The 12,338-nt window shown below is 49.1% G+C and overlaps 4 protein-coding genes across 4 annotated transcripts; 2 read left to right on the forward strand and 2 right to left on the reverse strand.

Annotated features, from left to right (window-relative positions):
- Window positions 1-566: 566 nt before the first annotated feature.
- BGW36DRAFT_36826 (putative Hsc70 cochaperone) lies at window positions 567-2,061 on the reverse strand. Its single transcript, XM_046214968.1, has 3 exons — window positions 1,956-2,061; window positions 902-1,905; window positions 567-841 (listed from the first exon to the last, which is right to left on the reverse strand). The coding sequence occupies exons 1-3, from the start codon at window positions 1,956-1,958 to the stop codon at window positions 766-768; spliced, it is 1,083 nt and encodes a 360-aa protein (XP_046069118.1). The 5' UTR covers window positions 1,959-2,061; the 3' UTR covers window positions 567-765.
- Window positions 2,062-2,145: 84 nt separating this feature from the next.
- BGW36DRAFT_464409 (DUF1339 domain protein) lies at window positions 2,146-5,813 on the forward strand (the record flags this gene model as incomplete). Its single annotated transcript, XM_046222250.1, has 5 exons — window positions 2,146-2,588; window positions 2,640-4,037; window positions 4,089-4,356; window positions 4,415-4,890; window positions 4,947-5,813. Exons 1-5 carry the CDS (start codon window positions 2,331-2,333, stop codon window positions 5,811-5,813), a joined length of 3,267 nt encoding a protein of 1,088 aa, XP_046069119.1. The 5' UTR covers window positions 2,146-2,330.
- A 268-nt stretch (window positions 5,814-6,081) lies between these two features.
- Window positions 6,082-9,048, reverse strand: BGW36DRAFT_419274 (P-loop containing nucleoside triphosphate hydrolase protein; the record flags this gene model as incomplete). The annotated part of the gene is made up of 6 exons (XM_046219449.1): window positions 6,082-6,472; window positions 6,595-6,724; window positions 7,466-7,618; window positions 7,674-8,055; window positions 8,295-8,852; window positions 8,974-9,048. The coding sequence occupies 6 exons, from the start codon at window positions 9,046-9,048 to the stop codon at window positions 6,082-6,084; spliced, it is 1,689 nt and encodes a 562-aa protein (XP_046069120.1).
- A 1,273-nt stretch (window positions 9,049-10,321) lies between these two features.
- Window positions 10,322-11,997, forward strand: BGW36DRAFT_430981 (putative sugar transporter; the record flags this gene model as incomplete). The annotated part of the gene is made up of 3 exons (XM_046220910.1): window positions 10,322-10,523; window positions 10,591-10,773; window positions 10,847-11,997. The coding sequence occupies 3 exons, from the start codon at window positions 10,322-10,324 to the stop codon at window positions 11,995-11,997; spliced, it is 1,536 nt and encodes a 511-aa protein (XP_046069121.1).
- Between the last annotated feature and the right edge of the window lie 341 nt (window positions 11,998-12,338).

A 12,338-nucleotide genomic window follows, 5' to 3' on the forward strand; every position in this document is an offset into this window, starting at 1 on the left:
ATTTGTTTTATTAAGCTGTCATTGAGTACTACTTCACTTCCTGTACTTTATCTCCCGACTTTTCTATTGTGAGATGCCAGCGTGATCGCCTTGGGCGTGCCTCGCATGATTTTTTTCCTACTTCTTCTTCCAACGAATATCTCCTCTCATCGTTTGCGGTCATAGCAGGCGCTGGCAATCGACTTGATTTTGTACGTTTTATGCTCGGCATGCTGTTGTGGGCGAAAAAGTTTGACAAAATCATCCACTTATCTTTTCCACCTCCTGGCTTTCTATTGGTGGTGGCATAGTATTTTATTCCCTCTGAAACAGTTGGGGAGGTGCCTCGGATGGGATCACCCACTGTAAATACTACTCTTATATACATGTATTCAATACGATTGAAAATTGAAGGGCCGAGAGGGAGTGATCTGGGAAATCATACTGGTATCAGTTGATTGATCGACATACAACTAAAGATATCAAGCTGGCAAGTCGATGCTACTATCCAAAGCAGCTTTCAGCAAACCGCTACGGCATGTATTGTAGCCAATGCCGGATACCTTGATACTGATGCAATTGAGAATGGCTGTCGTACCCAAACAGTTTCCTCAGTGGTTGATGTTGATCTGCTAACACCACGGCCATGTTGATATTGTCAAAGAATAATAATGCTCCAAAAGATAACTGTCATAATCTATCGGCTATGAATAGATTCAAGCGAGGGTTCTGTCTGGATAGTGATAATTATAGTCATAGATCGTACAGGTCAACTTCACGGGTTGATTACTGTCCTCCAGCTCCTCGACCGGCTCCGCCAGCTCCGCCAGCTCCGCCGCCTCCACCCATCATATTTCTCGCCCTGATAAATCGGATAGTCAGTTAAACTGCCAGCCATAAAATTCATAATCAATAAGCTTACATTTCGGCAATCGATGGATCGCTCATCAAGGACGACATGTCGGGCATACCGCCTCCACCACCTCCACCACCGAAGTTCTCAGCCATCTCACGGAGACGAGGATTGCTCATAACGCTGTTAAGCATCTCAGGGTTGCTCATCAGATTTTGGGCCATGCTCGCAAACATGGGGTTGCTCATGAGTGACCCTAAATCTGGCATACCACCACCGGCACCGCCGCCACCGAACATGCCAGCAAGGGAAGAAAGGTCTGGCATTCCGCCTGGAGCCCCTCGAGAAGCTCCAGAGGCGGTGTCCACTTCTTCGGCGGGAGGCGCAGACTCCGCACGCTTCATTTCTTCGACCTTGCGACGTGAGGTCTCCAGTCCCCTCTTCATAGCATCGCTCCCGCCGTTGCCTTCAGCTTCAATACCCTTTTCGTAGGCCTCAACGGCACCCTTGGCATCACCCAGCTCGTAGCGTGCGAGTCCCAGCCGACTCCAAGCTCTAGCATACTGCGCATCCACATTCACAGCGAGTTCGGCATCAGTGGCGGCTTTAGCATGTTGGCCCGAGGCCGAGTAGGCGGCTGCACGGTTAGAGAGGTAGATCGGGTTAGACGGGGCAATTGCGAGTGCTTGGGTGTAGAAATCGACAGCTGCGTCATACTCCTTGCGGCCCATGGCAGCGTTTCCCTCTGATTTCAATTTGTCGGACTCTGGGGTGGCGTTAGACTTGGGTGCTGCTGCTGGTTTGGCCTCTTCCTGTTTGGGAGCCGCAGAGCCGGCCGCCGTCTTGTTCTTGAGCTTCTCATAGACACTATAGATACTCGCTAGCGACTGGCCTCCTAGAGCATCTTGTACGGCAGCAGTATCGCTTGGGTCGACCTTGAACGTCTCAGCGATACAGTTTTGTGCGATCTCGATAGAGTCGGCGTCCTCCGCAGTCAAGGTACCGTCCTTTAAACTAGATCCTAAGAAATCGATGATGGCGAGCGCCAAGCGCTTCTTGGATTCGGTGGGCGCCTAGAAACCATATTAGTCCGAGTGGCGAAACATACAAGAACAGTACTCACCATGATAATGCGCAGGATTAAGCAGGGTCAATCTGGTGTTCCTGGAAGTAAAAAGGCTGCCTCGGAAAATGCGGGGAGCTCCTTTTAAGGCAAGAACGGTGGTGGGACGTCCGTCTAGACGCTTCGGTGGCCCCTATGGGACCGATAGTTATCGACACGTGATTCCACCGGGCTTGCTCTCTGCGGAGCTGCCGAACAACAACCACCCTGACCGCCCCTGTTCATGACGCAAATTCGGTTTTCCAGGAGTACTTATGGCTATGGCACGGTTGTATCCTTGGTAGTGCGTCCCTGGTTCGGCACGATCTCCGTTCGGGAGAAATGTCTCGAGGTGTTTGTTACCACTCCCGTGACGCGACCTTCCCACGCTGAGCCATGTACTGGCCGAATGGAGTCCCCCGGGTGTACGCGGTCAATGGACCTAGCATTCCCATAACGCCATCGACCGACTACAAAGAGTCTGACAGCGAGCTTTTTGAGGATGAGCCTCCGCAAGACGAAGTCGCGCGGGGCTCTGAGAGTCCCAAGCCGACGACATGGGCCGACGAGCCCATTGCTGGCCTTTGTGCTTCTAGGTCTGGACACCTGTTTGCGACAATGACGGAATCGTCTATGACAATCTGGCAGACGAAGGTATGTATAATTCTATCATTTCCGAATGTACTCTTCGCTAAGTGAACCTAGCCTGCTGTTGTCGTAGCCGCTGTCACTCGCTCTGCCTCCTCGATGAAAACATATGGCCCGAATGTTTCCCTTCTTTTGCATCCCGATTCTACAATTCTTGTCGTACAGACTCTGAAGGGCTATCTCCTCACATATACAATTGCTTCTGACCCCAATACCCGAGTTTTCCAACAACATTTTGATCACACCAATCCGCACCGTCGTCAACAACTTGCCCGTCATTTTGGAAGCGAGGAGTTTAATAATATTAAAGATGTTAGCATGCGATTTCGAATGGCAATCATGGTAGAATCGGGCATTGGGAAAGCATTGGCTCTGGATAAGGAACTTCTCGTCGCTACCCTGAAACCAGCTGCGATTCAATGTATCCGATGGGCACCGGATGAGAATGGGAGCCAAACGACCTCGGAACTTCTAAGTCGCATTCTGAACGTATCCAAGAAAGTCACCGTCACCGAAATGGTTTATGATCGGGCTATGAGTCTATTGATATGGGTGACTAGTGAAGGACGTGCATATACTGTACAGAGGAAAAACAGTGAGCTTCCTCCTGAGTCGGAGGAGACGTCAAAACTGTTCGCAGGTCACTGTTTCCATACGCCTACAAACGATGATAACGTGGCAGTCAAGGCAGCGGTTAACGCGAGATTCTCTCTGCTTGCGGTTAGTTGCGCCAATGGCGAAGTTTTGGTCTATACAGCGAAAGACTATGTAGGAAACGTGGTGCTCTCACATAGACTTCAGCCGCCGGCTTCACTAACAGCTACTGGAAGTCTAACTTTCATGAGCTACTCTCCAGATGGGTATTGCTTTTTTGCTGGTTACGAACGCGGCTGGGCGAATTGGAGTGTTTTTGGCAAAGTAGGAGGCAGTAGCTTCTCAGCTGATCGCACTATGGCCAAAGATAACGCCGAAGATTGGCTGACCGGAGTGTCAATGGGATGTTGGATAGGCGGTGGCTCCGATATCGTCCTATCGTGTAAAAATGAACGCAGGCTATGGCTATTGGAAACAGCGCGTAGTGCCTTAACGGGATGCTACTCTCCAGCTAATCTAGCCAGGGCGCTCTTACAAACAGGCACTGAAATTATTCTATACCGGGGCCATGATCTACCAGACCTCATGACCATCTCTGGAAAAGATTCATTATGGCATCATGCACAATATCCGCCGGCATATCTCCATGCCCAGTGGCCCATACGTGCATGTGTTGTATCGCAAGATGGACGATATGTTGCAATTGCTGGCCGAAGAGGTTTGGCGCATTACAGTGTTAGTAGTGGACGTTGGAAAACGTTTGAAGATTCCAAAGCAGAGAATTCGTTCGCTGTCAGAGGTGGGATGTGCTGGTATGGTCATATCCTAATCGCGGCTGTCGAAAGTAATGGTTCATATGAGGTACCTTCACTGTATACGTGGCTAAAATTTCCAGACTGACATATTTTCTAGCTTCGCTTATACTCAAGAGAGTTATCTTTGGATAACAATAACATTCTCCATACCGAGCACCTTCCTTCCCCGGCCGTATTCATTGGTCCATCTGGGGAGGATTCCCTTCTTGTTTACACATATGACAATATACTTTATCATTATGTTATCAATTCTATGCATGGCGGCGTGGCTCTAGTTCCCGTCGGGCAGATAGCATTTTATGGAATTGTGCGAGCACCCACGAGAGTTCGTTCTATCAGCTGGATTTTGCCAGAAGAACAGATGCGTATGTTTAGAATCGCTCAGCCGACATTAATATGTATTCATATTGACATGCGTAATAGGTAACGGAGATCCGTCACAGGATGTCAAAGTAGCTTCTGTCTTGCTACTCGTGGATGGCAATCTTGTCCTACTACAGCCGTCACTATCGAGCACCGGAGATCTGAAATACGACATGCGAATAGTTGCTCAGGATGTAGAATATTACGTCCTGATGCGTGACCAGTTGTCTTTCAACTTTTCACCTCCGACAGAGGAACCGAACCCAACCAGCCCATCAGCTGACATAGTCCTAAAAGCTGCACAGAGTAATTTGTCTCTCAGGGATTCGCTGTGGTTGTTTAGTGGACGAGATCTTGTCGCTTGGAGTGATGTACAAGAGATTCTTCAACGTGAAGATGTCCCGAAACCGCTTGCTGTGCCTGTGGACTTTTATCCACTATCAGTGCTTTTGAACAAAGGAATTGTACTAGGTGTGGAGTCTGAAATGATTCAGAGACGAGATGTCACCTTCTCAATATTGAAATTTGCCATTCGCGTAAGTTAATAGGATCTCGTTTCCGAGTGGTGGTGCTAATATTTTCTAATTTACAGTCGCATCTTTTCCTTCCTTATTTCCTCCGACATAGTCTCTCAAATGTGGACATGCCCTCTGCTCTCTCATTGTCTCATTACTATTCACACCTGTCATATTTCCCACACGCCATGGAAATTCTTCTGCATCATGTCCTAGACGATGCTGTAGATGGCCCAAGCCGGGGCGAATCACAAAACAACACAACCCAGACGTCACAGCCGTTACTACCGTCCGTGATTTCATTCTTACAGGCTTCTCTCCCAACAGATGTATACCTTGATATTGTGGTTCAATGCACCCGAAAAAATGAAATTCGATCATGGCGCACTCTCTTCGCTCACCTTCCACCGCCAAAGGACCTTTTCGAACAAGCATTAAGACTCAAGTCTCTGAAGACTGCAGCCGGGTACTTACTTGTCCTTCAAGCCCTTGACGAAGAGGAAGAAGAAAGCGAAGCTAGAACCGAAGATCATGCGGTGCGTCTACTAGGATTAGCAGCCCAGAAAAACGACTGGGATCTTTGCGCAGAACTGGCTAGATTCTTAATAGCTCTTGATCGATCAGGAGAAATGCTGCGCCGAACAATCGATCGAGTTGGCCTTCGACGTGCCGTAACAGCACACAAACCAGGCAGTAACGATGTGAACGGCCGAAACATGAAGGGATTGGGGCTGACTCTCCCCGTTCCCACTATACCCTCTCCTCTTTCTCCACGACGACAGCATCACCGTAACCGGAAGGGAAGTGATATCTCGTCAGTGACTAGTGCCGGAACATCCTCCAATTTGTCTCCCATCACATCCCGGACTGATGACGAGGGTGAAGCTGTTACGACTGCTTCGGACGGTGGGAGCAGCGGAATAGACGACTTACCTCCAGCTTGATATTCTCCAGAGCATGATATGACGTTTGAAGACGCTTCTAGGGTATTTCTTTTTCTATATATAACACATTTTCATAGTGTAAATTAAACCCTACACTTAGCGTTAATAGCCATATATACATAGACAAGCTTCACAATGCACCGATCCAATGTCCAAGACCAAACATTATCGATTACTCCGAGGCTTATCTCCCCGAGACAGCCTACATGGTAAATTTGGCTCCATCTCTTTGTTGTTGTTTTTTTTTTATAAAAGAACATATCCACACCTAATCCAAATTCATCTTCCACAGTCCATCCCCTAGATAATGCCCTGCATCCATAACCACGCCTTTCCCCTTTTCCTTCATATCCTCCGTCCCCATCTTCAACACCCCCACCAAACACACCTCCTCCTTACCCTCGGCCGTCACCGCCACAACATCCCCAGCCTCCAAAGCATCTTCTTTCGCCGGTAAGCGACCTCCAGCAGACGTCAACCCCGGCGCCATCAACGCAGCACCAGAGAGCACGAATCGAATAGCGCCTCGATCGATTCCGATTGTGGGGATGGCGTCAGGGAAGGAATGCACGAGTTTGAGATGCGGGATTGGAGGGCCGTCGAAGGGTTGGTAGAATAACGGTGTTGTGTCGATTGCGTAGAGGGTATTTCGATCTGGTCTGTTCATTTATTTCCACACAGTAGTCAGTAGTCAGTAATTAAGAAGATACAACACTTTGCCCTGATGCGAAAATGAAAACGAGCCACAAGAAGAAAAAAGTGAAAGAGGCGAAATGCATACAGCTTCACAGCTTGCAAAGAAGCTTTCTTAGGGAGGATTTCATCGATATACGGCTCGAAGCCGGGGTACGTTTCAATGAATTTTGATCGAAGGGCACGCTGCACCGAGGACTTGACTTTGGATCGTGACCCTGGTTGAATGCTGTTCATGTGGTTGGTTTGGTTAGTCGACAACCCAGTAGTGTGTACAGGGAGGGGAGTGAACGTGCTCTTTTTTGAACATCTTTTTGGAAGGGTTTATGGAAAAGAACCCCGATGCTGAATGTAAATGGATATATACGTGTAGGTTATCAGGTTCTTGTGTTTAGTTTATGGGTGTTTCGGTTGCTTTTGGTACAGGGTTTTTCCACTCGGATAGAGCGAGCGCGGGGTAGGTGTAAAGGGTAGATAAGTGTCCAATTGAGTAAGGCGCAAGATATATAAACGTCGAATTGGAATCGTGATTAGGTATCGAGACAAAACTCTGGCTGATGGCAAGTCCAGATGTCTGTGTTTTTATTGGAATGTATGAGAGTATTGAGGGTTCAAAGTACGGAGGGGCATGTGACGACACACTCTAGACGCGGGGAAGGCAAAAGCGCAGAACAAATGGTTTGCGGCCGCGACATCGATTGATGTGCAGATTAGATTATATTATATTCGACAATGCTTCAAATTATCTATTTTCTACATATAATACATTTTCAATTCTTGCATGCGGCATATATTGAAAACTCATTATGGTAGGTATTCTATTTCCTATCCATCATCGCTAAGAAATGGCACAGCTTCATAAGCCATCGCGATATTTTAAATAGCAGTCTCCTGAAGCTACTCAGGGTTGTGGTATGAATTACCAGCATTTGGAGGGGGCGTTTAGCCCTTGGCAGCACCCGCCTTGATGAGAAGAATATCACCATCCTCGACGACGTAGTCTTTGCCCTTGGTCATGATCTTCCCGGCAGCTTTGACTGAGGCTTCATCACCATATTCTTTCAGGGTATTGTAATTGAATACAACGGCCTGAATGAACGTCTTCTCGAAATCTATTCATGTACGTCAGCTGACATCTCCAAAAGCCTCGAGGAGTTCGGGCCATACCTGTATGGATGACACCGGCGGCTTGAGGAGCCTTGGTGCCTTTACGGATGGTCCATTGTCGGACTTCGTCAGAACCACATGTGAAAAAGCTGCCTAGGTTCAAGGCGTTACGCATGGTAACAATGACCTTTGGTAGAGCCGACTTGGTTCCCAGCTTCTTGCACTCTTCGTCAACCTCGGCGTCGGTTTCAAACCGGGTTAATCTTTCCTCAAAGCAGATGGAAAGGGGAATGATAGGATCGCCAGTGGCGTGTTCCTTGACCCATTCTGCAATCTTAGGCAGATGCTTGTTCTTCTGGCGAAGGTAGTCTTTTTCGCTCAAGTTCACCAGATAGACAACGGGTTTCGCGGTGAGAAGCATGAGAGGGTTGATAATCTCAACCTAATTGGTTTCCGTAATTAGCCTTCTGCAGAGCATAGCCTATGGCAAGCGTATATAGTGAAGTGCAGTGTGAACAATAACAAATTCAGACAAGTTTTTATCTCAAGACAACCTCAACGTGATTAAATAACGAGGTGTTCGACGAGCTGGGTTATATTCGAGCAATTGCTCTTATTCATCATGGTATGTTTCATGTTTGCAAAGTGATTGGGTGAAAGAAACAGAAAGATCGTACGTACCTCCTTGGGCGACCAGTCGTTCTTGCGGACGTCCTTGCCATCCTTCAACCATTCAAGAATCTTGGTGACAGTGGCTTCTTCCTCTTTCAACTTCTTCATTTCCAGACTTTGGCCTCCTCTCCTAGTCTGCTTGGCAAGATTCTCTAATGCCTTCTCGACGAATTCGATATCCTTGAGGCGCAGTTCCTCGCTGATAATATTCAAATCACGAACAGGGTCAACGTCACCCTCAACGTGGATGATCTCGGCGTCGTCAAAACAACGGACCACTTGGAAGATGGCATCGACGGCACGAATATGGGACAAAAAGGCGTTACCAAGCCCGGCACCGGTAGACGCGCCGCGCGTGAGACCAGCAATATCATAGACAGTCAAGTTGGCGGGAACTCGCGACTTGGGCTTATATTGTTCACACAACCATTCATAGCGCGCATCTGGGACGATGACACGAGCCTCTTCCGGGTCAATGGTGGCATACGGAAAGTTGGCAGGGTTACCGAGTGAGCATTTTGTGATCGCTTGGAAAAGCGTCGACTTGCCGACGTTGGCAAGACCGACCTGAAAATTTTTGTTAGTGACTTTGTTCAAGATGGAAAAAAAATTTTCCATCAAGTATCCGCCTAGTAAATCGAAAACTTGATGGTAGACATAAAGAAAGGAAGCTATTTTGCTCACATACGATACCGCTTTTCAGGTTGTTTCCTGGTCGTCCCAGAAGGACCTTCTCGACCACGGCCTCTTTCTTGGGACCCATTTTCTTGCCTTTCTTTTTACTGGCGTAGGTGCGACAGAAGAGAAGAGTGGTACACTTGGGGGTCTGTCTGACACAGGGTGCAAGTCTGGTGGTAAAGGCAGAACCAGCTGCAGGGTGTGAACGGAGGGGAAGAGAAAAGAAAAAGACTGCGGGGGAGGTGAGGGTCGACGTGGTGACGGCAAGTGGCCGGCGGGCCACGAAGGGGGAGCAGCTTCAGGGCCGAAGGTTTAGGGACTTCGGGGAGCGACAGTTACTTGGAAGCAATAGCTGTGGGCGCTGCCACTGGACGTCAGTTGGTGGGGGAGAGCTGCGAGGGCACCCGACAGGGCTGGCAGTGGCAGGCAAGACGCAGCAAAGGCAAAGAGCGACTGGGAGAGAGAAAAGGCGAATGGGACTGACTGGTTGCTGGCTGCGCGCTGCCTGTGCGCCTGAAAATTTTCCAGCGCCAAGAAAGGAGCGGATCACGTGCGTAATACAACCCTACAGGCATGCCCTGCCCTAGCCCTGTCCCGATTAGGCAGATCAGGTAAGCGGTCTCTGCGGACGTTCTCCCCGGGAATGTTGCGCCTGGTATGGCCCGAACGGGCTTAGTGGGTAATGGACGCCTGCAATTGGCCACCATGACGGAGGGAAAACCGGATCGTCGCTGCGGGCAAGACCTGGGGACTCCACGAGGCGTTATCGTCGCTGTTCCAAAGCTCTCGTTCATAGCTGTGCCGTTCAGTCATTGGGTGTCACTGTCTGGGTCTCTGGCGTTGTTCGTGCGACTATCATTGCTGCTGCACTATGGGTACACTCTAGCTTTGGAGAGTACCAGCCATGCAGGTTGGGACTCCGTAAACTCCGCAAACATCGACTAATCTGAACGGCTAAACTGCGACGCCATGACAAACCAACCAACACCAGCGAGCGTAATCAGAGCACGATAACTAGGATTGGTTCCACCAGACTACCATCCCGATTATCCCGTACGTCTCCTTGGTCGAACACTACGTACCACACCCCCGCTACGGATTTGTTGGCCCTTGAGGAGAAACGGGTCTCTCTCCTCGCTCAGCAAAGATGTCGATTTCGTGGGTTTCCGGGGCGGTTGGGCCCCGCCTTTTGAAAGAAAAAGCCAGGCCTCCCCCTTGGAGAAGAGATATCTGCATTGTCTCTTGGTGCGTTCTGCTCGCAGCTGCTTTCTTGGTGCTTAACATTCCCGTCAACGCCCATATTTCTCGCGTGCAAGGCGCTCTTGGCACAAAGCTTAGCCTTGTTTAACTCCCCCAGGATGGCGGCGCTTGGCAATCTTAGGGGTCGTGCGTTGTCCTTCGTGATCGGTGTGGTCTGCGCTCTGGGCTTCACGCTCCAGGGGTACGACCAGGCTGTAGCGAACGGATTATTGACGCTAGACACGTTTGTCAAGACATTTCCTGAAATCGATACCATTCATACAACCGGTGCACAGAAAGAACACAATTCGACCATCCAGGGTGAGTATTCAACCAAATCCATTGTGTGTCCATTGTGTGTCCAATGTCTGATCTTCGCAATCCCCAGGCACAACTGTTGCCATTTACGAAGTAGGATGTGCTTTCGGGGCTCTATCATGTAGTTTCATTGGAGATAAGCTTGGCCGTCGAAAGACCATTTTCCTAGCAGGATGTATCGTTATCGTAGGTGTCATCATTCAAGCTACTCCTTTTGCCCTGGCACAGCTCATTGTCGGTCGGGTTATTACTGGTAAGTCCGTCTTGTCAAGCAAGAGCAAGCCGTGAAAAGAAAATTGGTAGAATCTAACCGAAAACAACCAAAGGTCTCGGGGTTGGTGCCTTTACCGCAACAATACCGATGTATGTCTCCGAAAGTGTCAAAGCCGAGGGCAGAGGAAAAATGGTATTGCTTGAAGGGTTCTTTGCCATTGGCGGTGTCGCTCTCGCATCCTGGCTCGAATTCGGCATGTACTATGTCAAAAACAACTCGGCTAACTGGCGCTTCCCAATTGCGTTTCAGTCCTTTTTTGCACTCATTGTTACCTCTTGCATCCTCTTCCTGCCGGAATCGCCTCGTTGGCTAGTCCGCCAGGATCGAATGGAAGATGCAGCAAAGACCTTGGCTCGGTTGGAAGACACCGATGGGGACTCTGAGGCCGTCGCTTTGGGCTTAGAGACCATCCAGCAGTCCCTCCAGGACGACCATGGCAGTGAGAGATCACACAATCCATTCGCATTCAACGACACCCGAAACTTCCATCGGACAATGGTTGCCATTGGCGTCAATGTCATTGCTCAGATGACTGGCATCAACATCATCACATTCTATTCAGACACCATCTTTGAAACCGATCTAGGCTATTCCGGAACTACCGCTCGCATTATTTCCGGCTGTCTCCAAATCTGGCAGTTCCTCTGTGCTGGGTTGGCAGTCTTGCTTATCGATCGGTTTGGACGACGCCGTCTTCTGATTTCCGCAGCCTTTGGAATGGCCGTGTGCCAGGCCGGCCTCGCCGGCCTCTCGTCAGACTTGAGCAACAAATCAGCCGCATCTGCAAGCCTGCTGTTCTACTTCTTGGGTTTCTTCTGCTTCCCCATCGGTCTCTTCCTCGTCCCATTCATGTACGCAGCCGAAATTGCGCCGCTGCAAACACGTGCCAAAGTCGCTGCCATGAGTGCTGGAGCCAACTGGCTATTCAACTTTTTGCTTGCCGAAGTGACCCCCGTTGGCTTTGACAATCTTGGGTACAAGTACTATATCATCTATGCATGCATTAGTGCCGGAGGGTGCGTGATCTTTTACTTCTTCTGTCCAGAGACCAAGGGGCGATCTCTCGAGGAAATCGATGAAATCTTCCTGCAGTCTAAGAATGCCTTTGACCCCGTGCGCATCGCAAATGAAATGCCCTTCCACACCGATGCTCTGGCCACTGTTGAGGAGAAAGCCACCAAGCAACATGCCGAGATAGTCTAAGACTTTGACTAGAAATATTTCACCCGAAGAGTCCATATGTATGAACAAATAGACCATGTCATGCTTTATAGAATAAAACAATGCCAAATTCAAGCATTCAAATCATTCATCAATCCCCAAAAACCCCCCTTGAATCTAACCTCAAAATTCCTCCCTGGCTGTTCAAAGGCTAGGTCTGATTTCATGCACGTGTCCATAACTTGGACAATGTCTGGGCTCATTTAAGTGTTCTCTTGAGCAGTTTCTTAGATATGGGACGGGGGAGCAGAATCCCAAGTTGTAGAAGAAACTAGAGCGTTTGCGCACAAGTGATCGAGTGCCTCCAGATGAAATATCAATTG

This window comes from Talaromyces proteolyticus (genome assembly GCF_021365285.1).
Source record: "Talaromyces proteolyticus strain PMI_201 chromosome Unknown BGW36scaffold_10, whole genome shotgun sequence".
Lineage (NCBI taxonomy): Eukaryota > Fungi > Ascomycota > Eurotiomycetes > Eurotiales > Trichocomaceae > Talaromyces > Talaromyces proteolyticus.

What these genes read in the sequence shown, in the direction of transcription:
- BGW36DRAFT_36826 (XM_046214968.1), bottom strand. An exon ending in GATCCATCGATTGCCGAAAT is followed by an intron (nt 842 to 901) that starts GTAAGCTTATTG and finishes CCGATTTATCAG; the next exon opens with GGCGAGAAATATGATGGGTG.